At 41.0% G+C, this 19,698-nt stretch overlaps 1 protein-coding gene across 2 annotated transcripts in view; it reads left to right on the top strand.

Annotated features, from left to right (window-relative positions):
* The window catches only part of PLXDC2 (plexin domain containing 2), a 233,670-nt gene that overhangs the window by 68,936 nt on the left and 145,036 nt on the right, over positions 1 to 19,698 (top strand). The window contains exon 2 of one of the 2 annotated variants that reach the window (XM_053359670.1): positions 1,476 to 1,652. The exons of the other annotated variant lie outside the window; for it this stretch is intronic. Within the exon in view, the coding sequence (XP_053215645.1) occupies positions 1,616 to 1,652 (37 nt within the window). The 5' untranslated portion in view covers positions 1,476 to 1,615. The remainder of the gene's footprint in view (positions 1 to 1,475; positions 1,653 to 19,698) is intronic. 2 annotated transcript variants of the gene reach the window in all.

Here is a 19,698-nt window from a genome sequence, read left to right as displayed (position 1 = left end):
GCAAAAGGATTGTGTTTTATTAATCAGAAGGTGATTTTTATTCATTTGCTTCAAATTTGGGTTATTGTGTGTTTGTGAGAGGGTGAGCAATAACATGTAAGGTGGTCAGGTTAAAAAGAGGACAGGACTCTTGTACATTTCTTACTTGTTTAGAAGGGGAATTTTAGCAGGAGTATAGTTTATGGCAAGGTAATAGAGCTTTGATGTCTATTAGCCACTGATATCCTTAGCCTCCATGAATTTGTCTAATCCCCTTTTAAAGCTGGTGCCTAACACTGCATCTTGAATTTCGTGAATTCAATAGTTTTAACTATGCAGTGTATGAAGAAATACTTCCTTTAGGCTGTCCTGTATCTCCTGATAATGTAGGTTGCATATCAACGTTACAATTAAATTCCCTAAAAGTTACACTGTGGTTCTCTTATGTTTAAAGCAGTAATGTGAGAACCGTGCATCTTTTTGTAGAAATCTTTTTTTATGTGTTCTTGTGTGTATTTGGGGGAGTAGACACACTTCACAACTGGCCAAGATCATTTGCGTGTTCAGACCCAGATACCTCCCCCCTAAATAAAGACACACTTGACTCAATTTTTCATTTTGGTCTCTGGCAGAATTTAGGCCACAACTTTATTGATTGCAGAAAATGAGTGGTTGCATAGGCTCTGGTTCGACTAGCTCCCTGCACCCTTGCAGGCAGCGCTGACCCAAGGCACCAGCATAGGTCAGCCAAAGGTGAACACCTGGGTAGGCGAAAAGCTGGGAACAGACTATGTTCACCCCCCAGATGCTCCCCTGGACTCAGGCACAGGCACAACCCCCTCTTGGGGGTTGACCAAACCAGCTGAGTCCCTGGATTACTTTAATGGAATACCCTTCACATAGGGATGGCAAAACCATTCTCCCATCCCTATCACCTGAACCAGAGCCTATCCACAACTGTACAAGTTGTGATGATTTGCTACGCAGCAGGCGAAACCCAAATGGCAACAGCCAATCAGCCAAGTGGGGAAAATTCCTGCCGTGCCCCTGTCCCAATGACAGACGACACACAACGGCATATCAAGGTCAAGCGCAAAGCCCTAAAAGTAGGGAGAGGTGGGCGGGTGTTCCGAATGCACGAGCCGAAAGAGGAAGCTTTGGGTCAGAGTAAACCCAACATTGAGGGACCTACCAATCGGGTGTTGTGGCTATCCAGTCTTACCCACCCACAACACAGGCACCCACAACACAGGAGGTCGGTCTCCAGGTCTCACTGCAACACGTGCCCACTTTTAGGGAGGACACAATTTATGAAATCACAGTACCTTGAAGAACCCTAGTTTAACTCACAAAGTCAAGCAAATCTGTGAACGTGCAACCTTATTCTGGGGCTCTGATCTTAACAGCTTGAATTTAGTACTCAGGATCTATCAGAGCTCAAGTCTATTCTGCTTTGCATGTAATTTATATGCTCTTCATTCCCTATTTCTCCTTAGCTGAAATGGACCATATTTCCCTGCTCCCCGCCCCCAAGGGATTCAGCTGACAGAGAGACATCTTGAACTACAGTAATGCTTTACTCTTTCATATGTATTTAACTCTATCAAACAGTCTCTCCAGGGAATGAAATTATTTGATGACTGGTTCATTTGGAGGAGAAAGCAGTACTAAAGGTAATTTGTATTCCTGTGGAAGGGAGAGGCTTTTATAATACCCAATTTGAGGTGCTTTTATTTTTGGAACTGAGCCTTTGTATTTTCTACTTGCAACTTGCCGGACTCTTCCCATTTTCTTGCCTTCAAAACTGTCCAGCCACACTCAATATTTGGGTGGCGGCTCTGAGCAGGCAAGTCAAAGGCCACCGTTACAATCAATTTGGTAAGAAAGTGAAGAGGCTTATAGTGTAATCTAAGCAAAGGTTTCAGTGTCATCATTATAGTTGGTTTGGAAAAATAAATAAATAAAAGCTTGCTTGCATTTTCCTGGCAAGCTTACATTTCCCATGGCTGCTTCTATTTTTTTTTTTAATAAAGATACCCAATATAAGGGTCTGACCTACATAGAAAAGCCCTTGCTTCAGATTTCAGCAGTCCTTTGATTATGAAATCACACAAAAATGTTCGGATGGACAAAACTGTTCGAATGGAGAAAGCAAGAAACATCTCCCTCGTTCTAATAAATTAATGAATGCCGATGTGAGGTACCTTTGCCTTTGAAAAGAGTGCTGGGTTTTGTTGTTTTTATGCTTTTACTTTGCTAAATTAGACTGGAAGAAAGTCAGTGAAAGAAGTAGCTGCAAACAGGCAGTGAACAGTTTGTGACAGTGTCAGTTCTCGTATGGGACAGATCACAAAATTACATGCTTGATATATTCCAATAAGTCACTTTGTTTTATCTAGAATAGATTTCCCAATGTGCCATAGTTTAATTACAGTCTTTTAAGCAGCAACCCTTGCAATACCTAAGAATAAGTCTCACTGAACTCAAGGGGACTAACTTGTGAGAAAATATGTTTAGGACTGCATTATTAGATACCTTTCCCTTCTTAATAAAAGCAAAACACCAACACTCTGAACACAGGGCATTTGAATTTTTGGCTCCTGCATCTCCCATACAATGTAGTTGGGATTTTTTTTGTTTTTGTTTCTGCAGATTAGCAAAATAGACGGTATAAAATGAGATATATATTTATGCTGATTTGTAATTGCAGTTGTTGGCTTGACTTGAAAAAGTTTAATCTCAGTTACTAACATTGATCTTGTTATGTTTCTAACCTGTGATCTCTCCAGTATGTTGTATTTAGTGTTCTGTGTTTTTGTGGAAGGTACTTCCATCCGATCTGCTGCTTAACTTTGTAACCATTTCCGAATTATCTCATAATAGCTTCTTAGTTGGTACATTAAATGACATGGCAAGTTTAAATTGCATTCCAGTGATAAACGTCACTTTTCATTATTTTATGTGGCCCAACCCTGTGTGTAGTGGCAAATGCTCACAATTAACATGTTACAGGTTGGCAGCCAATCTTTTCATACTTTTGTAATGCTTTGTGAATAGACCTTGGGAAACAATTAAAAGAAGAAGAAGAAAAACGATTGACTTCAGAATATGTATTCTGGATCCCACATCCTCACACTAAAATTATAGAGCAGTTTGTTCCCTGCCCTGTCCAGTTGTAAAGATATTTTTTCAGATTGTTTACTTTTAGCCACATGACAAATTAACAATTTAGGATCAAAATATTTTAGTTTCTCAATGTCTGCTCCATCAGCTGATGCTCCCAGAAGACTCTTCCCACCCATCAGTGTTGAGGTAATGAATACTTTTGACACAGCAGTTGATTTTTATAGCCTAAGAAAGTATTATAGGAAGTCTTTCTGCAAAAATTCAGCTGCAGTGGAAACCCTGTGTATGCCAGAGACGTTAGGAACTTTTACAGGGAGTCCAAGTTGACCAACGGGGGAGTTAGTTGCTCCTGTTAGATTTCACCACCTGAGCTGACAGAGTGACCTAAATTTACACTTTCTTTCCATTGCAAATTGTAGGGCAGGGGAACCAAATGTGATTATTTGGATTCCCATCATCCCTGACCATTGGATGTGCTGGCAATTGTAGTCCAACTGGAGGCTACCACATTGGCTATGCATGCTATTGGGGTGGTAAACAAGATCTGTAAGAGCTTGTTTGCCATTGGTAACCTCATTAACGAATCCCAGGGCTCCCTGGAAAACTACTGATCTACCCTAAGGACTGACTGCATCGCTGATTTTCCTTGCTACTGTGCATACAGTAGAAAGTATAACAAATTCATTCCTCCTTATCTGTTTGGCTATACCAGTCTAAGATGCTTTCAGTTCCTTTGAAAAGGTTTTAAGTTTTGAAGAACTTTTGCTGTGAAGCTTTGTTGTTGCAGACAGAGCGGCTAGATACCTATCAGGGACACATTTCCATTCTTGTCCAGAATTGTAGCCATCCAGTGTCATTCTCATCAGTATTGTGTGGCTGTTGATTGGATTTAATTTTTTAAACGAGCGGTTTTGTTTTGCCATGTCAATTAGGAATGTTGGCAATTAGGAATGACACACCAGCTGTTAGCCTTGCTGATAGACAGAACCAAATTGTTGACAGTAATATGATGTTTATGGTTGAATTATCATTTCTGTCTGAATGTGGCCCTCTAGATTATTCCATATTGCTGAGCAGGAATAGTGCAAGCACACGCTTCCTAATATTATGCTAATCCCCTAGATCAACCTTAACCAACAGGGTGCCCTCCAGATGTTTTGGTCTATAGCTCCAGTCATCCCTGACCATTGCTCATGTTGGCCGGGGCTGGTGTGAGTTGGAGGGCACAAGGCTGGGAAAGTCTGTCCTAGAACATAAGATGGATTTCCATTGCTATCTTATTGCCTTTCCTAAATGCATCTCTCTCTCTCTCTGGAATTCATGTCCAGTGTATTAATAAGAACACAGAGAAGTGTGTTTCTTGTAGTCTTTTGCTTTTTGATGTAGAATAAAGGGAAATGAAGCCATTATCTTCTCTCTCTCTCCCCACTTCTTTGAAATGTGACAGCGAATGTTCTGGTATAAAGCGATGTTCATCAAAGGCTTGCCAGTTGTATTCAGATTTCATTTAGCACTGCAAAGAAAGTGAAGATTGATACTCCCTTTTCTTTTTGGCTGCTGAAATGCAGGGTCAATTAGTGTTTGACGCCTGACTCAAGCTATCACGGGCAAAGTGACTGGAAGACACGATGACAAGTCCAGACTGAATAAAATTAGATGGAAACATTTTTAAATAAGGGTATTACTAATAAATGATTATTTTTAGTGTGTGTGTGTGTGTGTGTGTGTGTGGAGGGAGTGTCTTCCGTTTGACTTTCACAAAGGCAACTTCTAAAGATTGCCTTAGGCCAGCAGAAGTGAATCTGGATCAGGAAAGGGAGGGGAAAGAGGATCCTCTTGAAGGGACTCCTCCTTCCCTTAGTTCATCACTGAGCCTGGTCCAGCATCAAAGCTATTATTCACAATTGCTATATCCAGGACTGAGCTACCTCTGACCCATGGGCTTTATTTGCCCCAGCGTGGATCACAGTGTGGCCTGCAAGGCTGCTTCCCCCAAATCATGCCTACCTGCTCCACACCTAATGTCACATCTTATTTTGGGGCAGGTGGAGCTGCAGCTTCCAACAGACAATTGGGAACCTTCAAGTGCACCCCTGTTTGTTTCTTGGCAAGGGAGACTTGCTGTCAGCAGTGGTCAGCAGTGACAGCAGGTCCACTAGAATAAAGGTAAAGGTAAAGGTAAAGGTACCCCTGCCCGTACAGGCCAGTCTTGACAGACTCTAGGGTTGTGCGCTCATCTCACTCTAGAGGCCGGGAGCCAGCGCTGTCCGGAGACACTTCCGGGTCACGTGGCCAGCGTGACAAAGCTGCTCCGGCGAACCGGCACCAGAGCAGCACGCCGTTTACCTTCCCGCTATACAGCGGTACCTATTTATCTACTTGCACTTAAGGTGCTTTCAAACTGCTAGGTGGGCAGGCGCTGGGACTGAACGACAGGAGCTCACCCCACCGCGGGGATTCGAACCGCCGACCATGCGATCGGCAAGTCCTAGGCGCTGAGGTTTTACCCACAGCGCCACCCGCATCCACTAGAATAGGCTGCAGCGTTAAACATTTTAGGGATAATGTCATCAGAAATAAAATAAAAAAGTCAGACCACTTTTCATGTATGCAACAACTGCAGCCAGGATTCTGGTAGCAAGGAATTGGAAAAGTGAAAAGATTCCTACAATAACCGAATGGCAGGTCCAAATGATAGAGTATTCACAGTTGGATAGGATGACAGAGAGAATTAGAGGAAACCCGACTCAGAAGGTACATAAAGAATGGAAAATATGTAAAGAATATTTGAAAATTGTTGTAATAACAAAAATCTCCTGGCAGATCTCCACTGATTCTTGTAAGAAGTAGGTGATAAACAATTAAGCATTCTGGATAACAACTAGGAAAACAAAACATGTATGTCGCTGTGTGTAAAATAATCAAAATAAGCGACAGTACAATGGGTTTAGTCGGAAGTCAATTTTATTTCTTCTTAATCTTTTCTTTTTCCTTTCCCCCCTTTATTCCTTTTCTTTTTGTTCTGTAAATTAGTTAATGGTGATGTATACAATGTATAGTTGTGTATAGTTGTGTTCTGTAGTATACTATGGAGTGATGTGGTTTATTGTGTAATTAAATGTTGTTTGTCAAATAAAGTTTAATACTAATAAAATAGAATAGGCTGCAGCATTGCCAACCCCTGCCGACAGGGCTGGCCCACCCATGAGGCAAGATGAGGCCACCACTTCAAGTGGCAGGATCCACAGGGGCTGCAGACCTGGCCTCCAAGGAATGAATCGCCTGCTGCTGCTGTCGCGGTGGCAGCAGTAGCTGCGGTGCTATCCTTGGAGGCTGGATCTGCTTCATCCTCAGCATCCTCTCCCCCCACCCCCAGTGCCACCTCTACCATGGCCCCTTGGTGAATAGGAGGTGCTGCTGGTCTCCTCTGAGCCCAAGGGAGGAAATGGCAGGGGCTGCCCACTGGGTTGTCCTGGGCACTGTACCCCTCCTGCCGGCAATGGCCTTTGATTCCCACTTCAACTGTTGGGTAATTATAAAGTATTTGGTGTTGCATTGTCGCTTGTCGCTATTGATGCCCTTGTGGCGTCAGTTCAAAAGTCCTTGCAGGGCATGTGGAGTTCACATTCTGAGACCTCCAATTCAGGATTTGTTAACTGCTAAGAATGGTTTCATAGTCTTTTGAAGTCAGTGCAAATTTGGTTCCTGCCAGATGGCTTCCCATAGTTGATAGCTTAATTGACATAAAGTCAGGCTTTAGGTTTGCCCATGAAGAAGACAACTTGAAAGACTTTATTTGCCAGTCACCCCCCCATCCCCCCGCCCCAGTTTTGGTCAAAAGTTTATTTTTTAAAAAAAAAGATATTTATTGAGATTTTACAAAAACATAAGTTTACAAAATAGAAAAAAGTCATATAGAAAGAAAAAGATACAAAAAAGAGAACATAGAAAATACATAAAAAAGAAAAAAGAAGAATAAAAATACAAAATACAAAAAACAAATAGATAAAAAAGAATTAAAAACAAATCTGTTTTTTGTAACTTTAAACTCATTAGCTTGTTTCCTTGGCCTCCTCACACCTCCCCTTTTTGTATTCCCATTTAAATAATCAAATCAGCAAATCCTTACCCTCTTTCGTTTATCTTAACTCTATATCTTAACATATTATAACTCTATATTTTCATCTATTATCAATTCATTTTTGCATATTCTTATTAACTTTGTTGCTAATGCCACTTATTTTCAATCCAACACCATTTTAACATTCATTGATTTTACAGTGTTTCTGCAGATAGTCTTTAAATTTCTTCCGGTCTTCTTGCACCAACTCTTCTCCCAGGTCTCGGATTCTGCCAGTCATTTCCGCCAATTCCATATAATCCATCACCTTCATCTGCCACTCTTCCAGGGTGGGTAACTCTTGTGTCTTCCAATACTTTGCAATAAGTATTCTTGCTGCTGTTGTTGCATACATAAAGAAAGTTCTATCCTTCTTTGGCACCAATTGGCCGACTATGCCCAGGAGAAAGGCCTCTGGTTTCTTCAGGAAGGTATATTTAAGTACCTTTTTCATTTCATTATATATCATCTCCCAGAAAGCCTTAATCTTTGGGCATGTCCACCAAATGTGAAAGAATGTACCTTCATTTTCTTTACATTTCCAGCATTTATTATTGGGCAAATGATATATTTTTGCAAGCTTGACTGGTGTCATGTACCACCTGTAAATCATTTTCATAATATTCTCTCTTAAGGCATTACATGCCGTAAATTTCATACCGGTGGTCCACAACTGTTCCCAGTCAGCAAATATAATGTTGTGACCAATATCTTGTGCCCATTTAATCATAGCAGATTTAACCGTTTCATCCTGCGTATTCCATTTTAACAGCAAGTTATACATTCTTGAAAGTATCTTAGTTTTGGGATCTAACAGTTCTGTTTCCAATTTTGATTTTTCCACCTGGAAGCCAATTTTTTTATCCAAATTATAGGCCTCTCTTATTTGATAATAATGAAGCCAGTCTCGCACTTTATCTTTTAATTTCTCAAAACTCTGCAATTTCAATTTGTCTCCTTCTTGTTCCAATATTTCCCAATATTTCGGCCATTTGGCCTCCATATTGAGCTTTTTCTGAGCCTTCGCTTCCATTGGTGACAACCACCTTGGGGTTTTATTTTCCAGTAAATCTTTGTATCTTATCCAGACATTGAACAATGCTTTCCTGACAATATGGTTTTTAAATGCTATATGTGCTTTAACCTTGTCGAACCACAAATATGCATGCCATCCAAAAACGTTGTTAAAACCTTCTAGGTCCAAAATGTCTGTGTTCTCAAGAAGCAGCCAGTCTTTCAACCAGCAGAATGCTGCTGATTCATAGTAAAGTTTAAAGTCTGGCAGGGCAAATCCACCTCTTTCCTTTGCGTCAGTTAATATTTTAAATTTTATTCTAGGCTTCTTGCCCTGCCAGACAAATCTGGAAATATCTCTCTGCCACTTCTTGAAACAGTCCATCTTGTCCAAAATTTGCAATGATTGAAACAGAAATAACATTTTTGGTAATACATTCATCTTTATAGCTGCAATTCGACCCAACAGGGAAAGCTTCAAATTTGACCATATTTCCAAATCTTTTTTCACTTCTATCCAACATTTCTCATAGTTATCTTTAAATAAATTTAAATTCTTAGCAGTCATATTAACCCCCAAATATTTTACTTTCTTAACTAATGTTAAACCTGTCTCCTTCTGAAACCTCTCTTTCTCAATTGGTGTAAAAATTTTCTCAAGCACTTTAGTTTTTGACTTGTTCAACTTAAATCCTGCCACATGACCAAATTCTTGAATCAATTCTAATACTCTTTTCGTACTAGATTCTGGCTCCTGTAACGTCAAAACTAGGTCATCTGCAAAAGCTTTCAATTTATATTGTTTGGCTCCGACCTGAATACCTTTAATCAGACGGTCCCTTCTAATCATATTCAGCAAAACCCCCAGAACCGAAATAAAAAGCAATGGGGAAATTGGGCAGCCTTGTCGTGTCCCTTTCTCTATCTTAAATTCCTCTGTCATCACATTATTAACTATTAACTTAGCCTTTTGTTCTGAGTAAATTGCACTTACACCATTTTCAAACCCTTGGCCCACCCCCATTCCCTGAAGATTTTCAGTTTTGGTCAAAAGTTTAGTCTTCAAAAAGTCCTTTATTGCTGTTCTTGTTCAAAATTACACTTGTGGGTGGGAAACAGAGATTTTCTTTGAAAATGTTGTTTATGTTAGTTCTAGCATCCTGGAGTAGAAAACTAGAGCATGCTGTATGACCTTTTGACTTTTCCCTACAAGTCAAACCATTGGAATTTTGTACAGCTAGTTTTTGGGAAAGAAAAAGAATGAGAAATGGAACAGATTATCATGTGATTTACAGAAAACACTGACAAGCCTTGTCTTTTAATGTCCGCAATGAACAGCTGTTGATCTTTTATTTATATACTGCTTGCCTGTAGTAACGCCTCTAAGTGGTTTTCAAGAAATATGCCCCCAGAATGCTCTGAAAAGGAAGAACCCTTCCCCGAAGGAGCTGCAGTTTGTAACACCCACAAGTTGTTGTTGTTGTTTTCATAGAGCACATATATTATGCTAATTATTTCTTGTCCATCCACTCTGTTGTGGTGAATGAACATTTCTTTCTCAGTGATGATTGCAGTGGATTCATAATAGTGTGGGTCTGTCATCTGCACTTCCAATAAAAATGTTAATGCACTGATTGGAAGCCAGCAGCCTCCATCTTTTGTTTATTAATAGTGTTTGTAGGTTTAGATTAGCTGCTAAGGGTTTAGCAAATTACTTGCTTTTGGTCAGGACAGTGCTTGTTTTATGAATGTAATGTTATTGATGATTTTATGCTGTTCATTGCCAGTATATTCTTTTCTTACGTTGGTGGTATATATAAAGACAGATACGGTAATTTTCCTGAATTCATGAAGTGTGAGGAAAAAAATATTCAGTGGGTGGCTGAATACCATTTTATAGATTGTAAGCTCATGCATTTTGGGGCTTGCCATCATTCATATACACAGACAGATATATATGGCAGGTGACAGCAAAAACTGCAAAATATTTAGCAGGAACAATTAGAATAAGATCTATTATTTGATTAACTTTCTAACATTACTCGGTTTTGGTTTTTTTAATCAAAAGAAAGGCTATTGGCTCACGTGTTTTATCTGTGGCTATCTAGCATCTATATCTATCTATCATCTATCTATCTATCTATCTATCTATCATCTATCTATCTATCATCTATCATTTATCTGTCTACAAATGCAAATTAGTATATGCTGCATATGCCAGAGTAATTTTATTGCATTCTGCATTTTTGGATTAGTCTGTATTCTTAGGCCACATTCACACCATATATTTAAACTGCTGTGAAACAACTTTAAACAGTTACATCTTCTCCCAAATAATCTTGGGATCTGTAGGTTGTTAAGGGTGCTGAGAGTTTTTAGGAAACGCCTATTCCCCTCCCAGAGCTACAGCTTCTGGAGTGGTTTAACTTATCAATCTCTCTTTACAGGGAGCTCTTAGAATTGTAGTGAATCAATTAAATTCCACACTTGACCCCTATTGTCCATGGTTTCTACCTTAGTACTAAGTTGGCCTTTGTTTGGAATAGTGCTTCTTTCATAGTGTGGAACCTAAGCATGTAATTCATTCTATACCTTTCCAGAAGAGTATATTAAACACATATTTACAACTCATTAGAGGCAATACATTAAAACACATGCCTAAGGTTAAGTAGGTACCCAATTTAGTATGTGCCATAGTCCATGAAATTTTATTTCAGTTTAATAGTACATAATGGTAAGTTAGTTCCCTTCAGTATAGCACAATTCTGGACCAAAGGTGATGTCATTTTAATATATAGCAAGCCCCCAAGGGGATAGATCCTATTTGCTTGATAATCTAATTATCATTTTTCCCACAGTTGACTGCTGTGTTTGATGGATGCTATGTAATAATGTTGTTGATTGACAGAGTCAGAATTAGTTTCAAAATTAAGATGCACACTCTCTTCTGGGCGAAATAAATCTGGCAGTACATTTGAGACCTCAACAAATACACTGAAATTATATTCCAAGTATTATTTTCTGTGGACTGAAGTAACATTTTAATCATATGTCTGCCTTAGACTGGTAAGCATAAAGAATATTAAATACTTTTAGTGTGGATATTCACTGGATATCCTCCTTTGTTTAAGACAGGGATAGGAAACCTGTGGCCCTCTAGGTCAGGCACCCCCAAACTTGGCCCTCCAGCTGTTTTGGGACTACAACTCCCATCATCCCTAGCTATCAGGACCAGTGGTCAGGGATGATGGGAATTGTAGCCCCAAAACATCTGGAGGGCCGAGTTTAGGGATGCCTGCTCTAGGTGTCGTTTGGCTATATAGTGGGGGAGGAGAGCTGGGGGGGGCGGAATTCACACCTGGTAACCAATATGCCCCTTTGCTTTCAGATAGTAGATTAGTCTAAAAAGCCCGGGTCACAGATTTTCACAGCCCTCTGGCAGCTATGGTGGCTCATTTACCTGAAGTAATGTATTTAGCATTAACTCTAGAAGTGTATACTTGATTCTGACCAAACTAAGCCTCCTGATGTATATTGTGCTCGAGGAGGTTTCGTTTGGTCAGAATCGAGTGGGGTTTAAATCAACCTTACCCAGTGGTTGAAGTGGCAATCAAAGGCTGTCATGGGAGAAGGGAGCACTCTAAATCACACTGGGTGGGTGCAGACCCCAGGAGACCAGAGGGAAGCCTCCGCCATTTCCTCCCCAGGGATAGGAAGAGACCAGAAGCATATCCTTTTCCCAATAAGCCACTGTAGAGGTGCAGTTAGACAATGGCTGCCAAGGAGGTGGCAGATCTGTCCTCCAAGGAGCATGCCATGACTGTCGCTGCCACTGTGGCAGCAGCAGCAGCCAGTGCATTCCTTGGAGGCTGGTTATGCTGCCTCTTGGGCAGTCTCCTCACCTTGCCTCATAGGTGAGCCGGCCCTGGATTGCACTCCTTGAAAGGAATTGAGTTATGGAGAATGTTCCCCTTCGTTGAGTGGGTGAAGTTGGTCAAGCTAAAGAGGAAGAACTTGTCCTGAAGTTACTTTATTTCATACAATTTATGCACTGCTTGACTGTAAACCAACAACTACCGCAGCTTTCAGAGACACTCAGGCGTAGCAGGTGTCCATTCAAACGTAGCAGAAATTGGGGTTTTGACCCTCAGTATGCAATTTAGCACACACGTTGGCTCTGTTCCAAGGTTACCTATTCCAAACCTGGTTCTTTTTTCTGTGGAGAAATATATGAGAGAAGGTGTTCAGAGACGGCTCTTTCTGCATGCATCGGTACTGGAAGTGCTGTAGATGTTTGTGTTTCTATGAGTATGGATTGGTTGGTTGAACATGGAAGCTGTGCCAAACAGATGGCACACCCGCACACTATGCCAATAAGCTCCGAAAGCACAAGACTGCCAGTCCTGAAATTGAAAACAGGTGGTTGCAAAATTTCCTCTTGGAGAACTGGCATCTGTATGTAATCAGTTACTGTAAGAGTCTTGGCCAAGCACAAATTAGCTTCATTACCAACTACAGATTCAGTATCTAAAGGAGATGACAGGGCTGTATTTAATTAGGATTTTATTAGACAGGACAAAAAAAACTTATCATTTTTAAACTCTGATTTGTCCTTTTCTATGTTTTAGCGAGATCCATGATCCAGTTTTGTGATCATTTTTTGTCTTAACAAAGCACTTTTCATTATCATTTTATCACTTTGAGTAGGGCTCCAAAGATAACATAGGCATACCCCATGGAATTATTGACTCCCCTCCTTGCCTTTGAACAGCAGACTCCCGGGCTGTATCACAATCTGTTTCCCAAGTGTGACTTTCAAAAGTGGTTGAGCATGTGACATGCTGGGCTACGACTTTAAAAGTGCCTGCCTGAGGCACCCTTGGCTGTGGAGAATTAGTTGCATGGTTCTGTGGGTCTCTGCCTTGCTTCTGTAGGCTGGTGGACTGTAATTCTTTCCAGAGTTTTTACTACTTTCTTCTGACCTGTTGTGCAACACCTTCGCTCAAGAACATCAAATGCACTTGCTTTACAGTGGTACCTCAGGTTAAGTACTTAATTCGTTCCGGAGGGCCGTCCTTAACCTGAAACTGTTCTTAACCTGAAGCACCACTTTAGCTAATGGGGCCTCCTGCTGCTGTTGCGCCGCCAGAGCACGATTTCTGTTCTCATCCTGAAGCAAAGTTCTTAACCTGAGGTACTATTTCTGGGTTAGTGGAGTCTGTAACCTGAAGCGTATGTAACCCGAGGTACCACTGTACTGTCTTGAAAATGAATGCCACAGCATGCAATAGTATAGACTAACCTGTAAACAGCCCTTTCTGCGGCCTTTTCTGCAAATAAGATGAGCCTGGTTTATTTCCATCTCTGATCATTCTGCAATATTTGCTGCAAAGTCTGCTGTCCACGGCATTGATTGACGGGGAGCAGGCTGTGCTTAACCTTGGAAGGTTGTTGACTGTTTTTTTCCTGCTGCCCTCCCAGGAGTGGTTTATAGTGTTTTACAAATAATCTCTCTGTGTGTTTTCTGTGTCTCATGAACATATTGCCATTCATTTGGCATTTGGTTAATTATTTTTAGAGCACAATCTAAAAACAACTCTGGAGAGGAAGTTCTGAAGGAACTCTCTAGTGTATTGTCCATGTTAGTTTAAAACATTTTGTTTTCTAACTTAGTAAGTAAATAAAATGTTTTTTTAGCTAGCCAGTGAGTCATCCAAGTATGGGTGGAGGGGCTCGTGTGCAGTCATGCCTACAGCTAAAGATACTGCCAAAAGATTTGTTCATAACAATAGGAAGAGATATTTTTGCCTGATAGGCAGCAGAGCTGTTCTAGTAGCTTCTAGTTCTACTTCTGCATATGAGTTCTTCCTCTCACTTGGAATGCATGCTGGTCCAGACCCCACACCTATCCTATGAGACCCCAGCTTGCTGACTGACATGACACCACAGAAAGATGGTTAGATCCAGACCACAGGACCTCTTCATAAACAAATACTTAGTTATTACCACCTGTGTTTCCCTTCCCCTAAATGTTATTGAAAATATTTAAAACAGTTACCAAACACAAAGTGTTGTCTTCCACAAAAAATCCATGTGAAGTTTTCCATATAGTCAGCCACACGGCATCAAAACAAACTTGGAAAATATTTTGCATTACAAATTCAGCTCACATTCACAGGGAATACTTCAATCTAAACGTCAAAATATTTTTTTCATAGTAGCTACTGTGGCTGAGACTGCTGTACTATTGTTAATAAACGATATAAATCAAGACCATAAAGAGTCAGACCCATCTCTCTTTGTTATTCATCTAATTGCCCTCCAATGGTGAGTTAAGTGTTCCAGAAGTGCTATATCCCACACATATTGGGTCCATGTTTCTGTGATGGGGGGGGGGGTCAGTTTGGAAGCAACTATTTGTCTTGCTATTGCCATAAGAAAGAAACCAACTCTTTATGTTTGACATTGGAATTGATAAAAAAAACCCATTGACAATCTCACGTTACAATCTCTTTAAAGAAAAATACTATACAAGCTCAAGTCTCCCAATCAGATGAACTCATGCTTAGCATTAGCAACAGTGATGAAAATGAAGTTGTTTTATCTGTCTGAATTTATTATTTCCCCTTTACCATCCCAGAGTGGGCCACAACAATTTAAAACTGAAAACAGTTTGAAACTTATGAGTCATAGGAATAAGGTTGAGTTATTTGCACATTACACTAAGCACATTTACAAACTGTCTCTACACATGTACAACTAAGCATACTGTTTTGCACATCTCATTTCTTGTGCATTCAGATTATACATTTGTTGAGCATTACATGTTAATGTACAGTACATACAAATGCACACCACAACTGTTTGTGTACACAGATTGTATACTCATTGAATGTGATGTGTGAACATCCCTTTTACTATATCTCATGAAATGTATCAGATTTCTAACGTCTCTAAGGTACCAAAACACTATTTGTTGTTTTTGCTTAAATATTGAGTATTCTCAGTTGTTACCATTTTTAGTACTATGCACTATTTAGGGCATCTTCCAACAGCTTAAAATCACAATACCATAATGTCATAAAATACAATAAAAGTATTTGAAATATAATAATAACATACTGAAGATACAGTGAAGACAGATAAAACATGACCTTTTACACCAGATACCTAGGAGGCAAAATGGAATAAAAATGCTAGAATAAAAATGTCTTTACCAGTTGAAGGAAGACAGCCAAAGTGCCTTATATATCAGGATGTTCCCTCTGACCTTTGGTTTATGCAAACAGAAACAATTTAGACTTGTATTTTCCCTCAGTCCATGCACATTTTCTTATGAAATATTCTTTCTCTCTAAGATTTTTCCTCTCCACAGGATTAAATGGGAAGAAGGGTTTATCTGTACATGGAATGAAAAGTAACTAAACAGATGTTTAAAATACCTCTGGGATATCACTTAAGCAGCATGTAATAAGAAAGCAGATTGCATATGGAAGCCTGCCCTTGGAGTATACCCTGGCGGGGATGGAATTGTGACAATGTTGTTTCTATGCTGCTAATTTTTGAGTGGGAGGAAGTGGCGATCCTTTGGTTGACCACCGATGGAAAGAGAGTGAGTGGGCATTAGCACTTTGGTCAAACCCAGTGTTGTTGGCAGCGTTCATGTCCTTGGAAGTGGTCGGTGGTTTCTGAAGCCATGCACTGTTTTAAGCAGGAAAACCTTGGAGGAGCTGTTATGTGCAGACTCAGAGAAAGAAGGCATTGGAGCCTGGAGCAAAACAATCCTGAATTTAATAAAACTGGCAGCTGAAGGGAGATTTATTCCCTTTGTCTATTACTGTCATCAGCTTGACACAGTTCCATGCAGCACCGTTGTGGAAGTTATCAGGTTTTGCCGTACCGAGCTTCTGTATGTCAGTTTAAAAGTATGGCGTGAGTCTACCAAAGAGCAGGCAAGAGACATTTTTGTCAGCAGAGCTCACTCTGCTCCTGGGTCTAAGGGCTGACAGAGCAAAAGAAAAACGCAGTGGCATAGTCAAGTAGGCCAGAGGGCACTAGAAGGAAGCTGCTGCTGCTGCTGCTGCTATTTCTTACCTCCCTCTCACAGACCACACATACATATGTACACTCCCTCCCCCCCTTCACACTGACTACATGTGTACATCTCTCCCTCTCCCACAAACATGCAGGAATTTTCCTAGGGAGGGCATTTTTGGGGGGCAGGGGTCCTGCCCAGGTGAAACACTAAAAGAGCAGAGCAGGCAAATTTATCACCCCAAAACTGGGAAGAATGGTGCCTGTACGATTTGCCTCATGTCTCAGGTTCTAAAAATGCAATTATTATTTTTTAATGAATGCTTAAAATCTGGGAGTTATGATGTATCCTGGGGGCACTGAAGAAGGTTTTTGTGGGTGCCATGGTGCCCATGGGCACCCGATTGATGTTCCATGTTGTAAGGTTTCTCAGAGCAGCAGACTGGATGTCAAAAAAATAAATAAAAAGCATTGTGGAAGTGAACAACTTTTTCAAGATTCTGTTTTAGACGGATATTCCCACCTGTGTGGAAGATCATGTATTTTATGGTGTTTCCTCAAGTTCATTGCTTAGTAGCCCAAGCTATATGTGCTGCCTAGAACAGGGATTGTTTAAAGTTGGCAAGCGGAGATTCTAGTGGGAAATCTTAGAACTCCTGAGGGTAGTTCTGCTTGCTTTGGTGTGGGTGTTGTACTTATTCCGTTGGATCAGATTTGGAACTTGGAACCAGATAACCTTAGTAGCCAGAAGTCTCTTTCATCAGCTAAAGTTGTGGTATAAGTCCCAACCCTTTTTGGAACAGACAGGATTCACAGTACTTCTGCCCGCTTCTGTAACCTCAAAGATTGAAGGCTGGAATGTTTTCTTTCTTACAGCTGTCTTCAAGCTGGTTCAGAAGGTACCCTAGGGAAGTAACAATATATTCAGCCAGCTCTGTAGCAACTGGGCTTCCTGCGTGCATTTTTCTGGGTGCTGGTGGTCGTCCCACCACCAACCCCCTGGCTCTGACCTTCTTCCCTTGGGGGTTCCCAGCTAGTTCCTTCCACCACTCCCCTGCGTCCAACCAGTCCATGGCACTGTTTCTCTCCATTTCAATGCTTGCGCTGCCATCATTTTTCTGATCTACCCATTGTATGAGATGAACAATGCTTTTGAGCAGGCCCTCTTTTGCCATTTCTCTGAGGTGCTGGAATAATTGTAATTATCATCATTGTCATCTTTGATTTATTAATCACCTTCTAAACCAGCATCTCAAGGCAATTTACATGTAATTCAAAGCAGTTTAAACAACACACACACATAGCAGATACATTTCAAACAAGACTGAAACCCAGCAGTGGACACTCATGGTAAAGACCTATTAATCCAGCTGGAAAAGCCTGTTGGAACAAAAGTGTATTCATTTCCCCCCTGGAAAGTGCAGATAGCGGCAGCCTGTGTTCATCAGGAATGCTGTTCCATAGAACATGGGAATCGTCTTATCGACACCAGATCCTCCACATGCCCTTTTGAAAGGTCTGCAACCACTTTATTGTGTCTTACATCAACTGCCTTGAGCCTCAGGAAAGTGGAATGTAAATATTTTAAACAGGGCACCAACCATTAACCAATTAATTTGTTACAATTGGTTAAATGTGTTTGACCATAATGTATTGGGCAGCAAAATCTCCACCCCACGCTGGCTCCCTCGGCCAATAAAGTGAGATGAGCGCCACAGCCCCAGAGTCGGCCACGACTGGACCTAATGGTCAGGGGCACCTTTACCTTTACTAAAATTATACACACACATACATCATCTAAAAACTAGTGAATCAATCAATTAATTGACAAGCAACCATGATCTCCTATCCTTGCTGTTGGGTTAGGATGCAGCAGAGGTAGTTCCCCACTATTGTCCACAAATGGAGGTGCTCTGCTACCATGAATTCCTCTGCTGTCCCTGTGGGTGGCACTGCTGCTGTTAGTAGCCCCCAAACTGGGCATTATGAGGGCAGAATGAGGCTTGTGATGGATCCAAATCTCATCCCATTTCCTTACCCTCCAAGTGTCTCAGAAAAACCGGGACATCCCATTTCCCCCTGCCCTGTGGGAGCGCGGCGGCCATTTTTGTCTCCATGACCTTGTACGATTTCACTCCAGGATCTTGCCCTGAAAAAAAGTGTTCCTTCAGGCCTACAATCTCACGCAGCACTCCAGAATGCACATTTTAGGCGCTGTGAGAGCCCGTGTCTTGTGGGGCACATGCTCTCACGTGTCCATGATCTCATGTGGGTGGGAAGACGTGTGTCCCAGTTTTGGTACTCAACATGTTGGAGGATATGCATTTCCTAAAGATAACAATCTGCTTTGAGTTACATGCCCAAAAATATAAAACCTGCCCCCCACTACCACCAAGGGCAGTGAAGAATCTGTCACCCTCTGGCCCCAGTTAGGACCAGTCTCAAACTGATAGGATTTGTGATTAGCATTTATTTAGTCAGGTGACAGTCCTAATATAAAACAAATAATGGCTCTCCAGTTTGTGACCCATGAATTTAAGTCAGAAGGTTACACTCATCCTTCTAAAATCGATTTTGACTTACCAATTAAGTGCAGCCTTGCAAATAAGTTCACAGAAGTTAGTCTTTTAACTAGCGTTCTTACCTACCTACGGGTGTGTTGGTGATGGGCAGAACAAAGATGACTGGGGGGAAACCCCCTAAAAGAGCCAGCCCTCTTTTTGATTCACAAATGCTTATCTGCAGGGTTGCCTGGAGGCCATTTTGTCTCCCCACAATCAATTAGGCGGCTGTCTTGTTTACAGGTCTGAATTAAGTGTGATTTCTAAAGTTGTTCTCCTTTCTGCAGTAGGTAGAATGTAATAAGGCTCAGTGTATTTCCACAGCACTCGACAAATCAGATTATTCCAGAATCCATTCTTTACCACAAGATGTAAAGGGTTTCTTTCCAAACCTGACGGTGGCTTCTGTGGTTGAAGATGGGCTGTCAGCCAGTCTGTGGGTTGAAGCCTTGGCAAAAAAAGGACTCTGTTAGGCAAAAGACTGCCAGGCTGTTTAAACATTTCTTGGTCTTTATAGCTGGCTGATGTTTTACCTTAACTGAAGCTGGAGGGGATGATGAAAGATGCCTGTTGGCCATGTTCTTGTTTTGGCAGGGATGGAAATTATCTGTTGGGTCAACGTTGCTATATGCTTGTTAGAAATGCAAACTTTGGTGGAAAGAATTAGGGGTAAAACAAACCCCAACAGGCTAATTTTATCTCCCTTCCTATAAGATGGGCCACTTCCCAACCAATGTTTTTCCTCCCAAATTACTGTGCATGATGCACAATAATGGCTAATTCACTTTGACTGTGACAAATAAGGAAACTCCAAAGTTTCCTTTCCATCTCACTGTTTAAGGATACCCTATTTAGGGTGATATC

The sequence above is a fragment of the Podarcis raffonei genome, chromosome 12 (assembly GCF_027172205.1).
Source record: "Podarcis raffonei isolate rPodRaf1 chromosome 12, rPodRaf1.pri, whole genome shotgun sequence".
NCBI lineage: Eukaryota > Metazoa > Chordata > Lepidosauria > Squamata > Lacertidae > Podarcis > Podarcis raffonei.
This window is presented reverse-complemented; position numbering and strand designations above follow the sequence as displayed.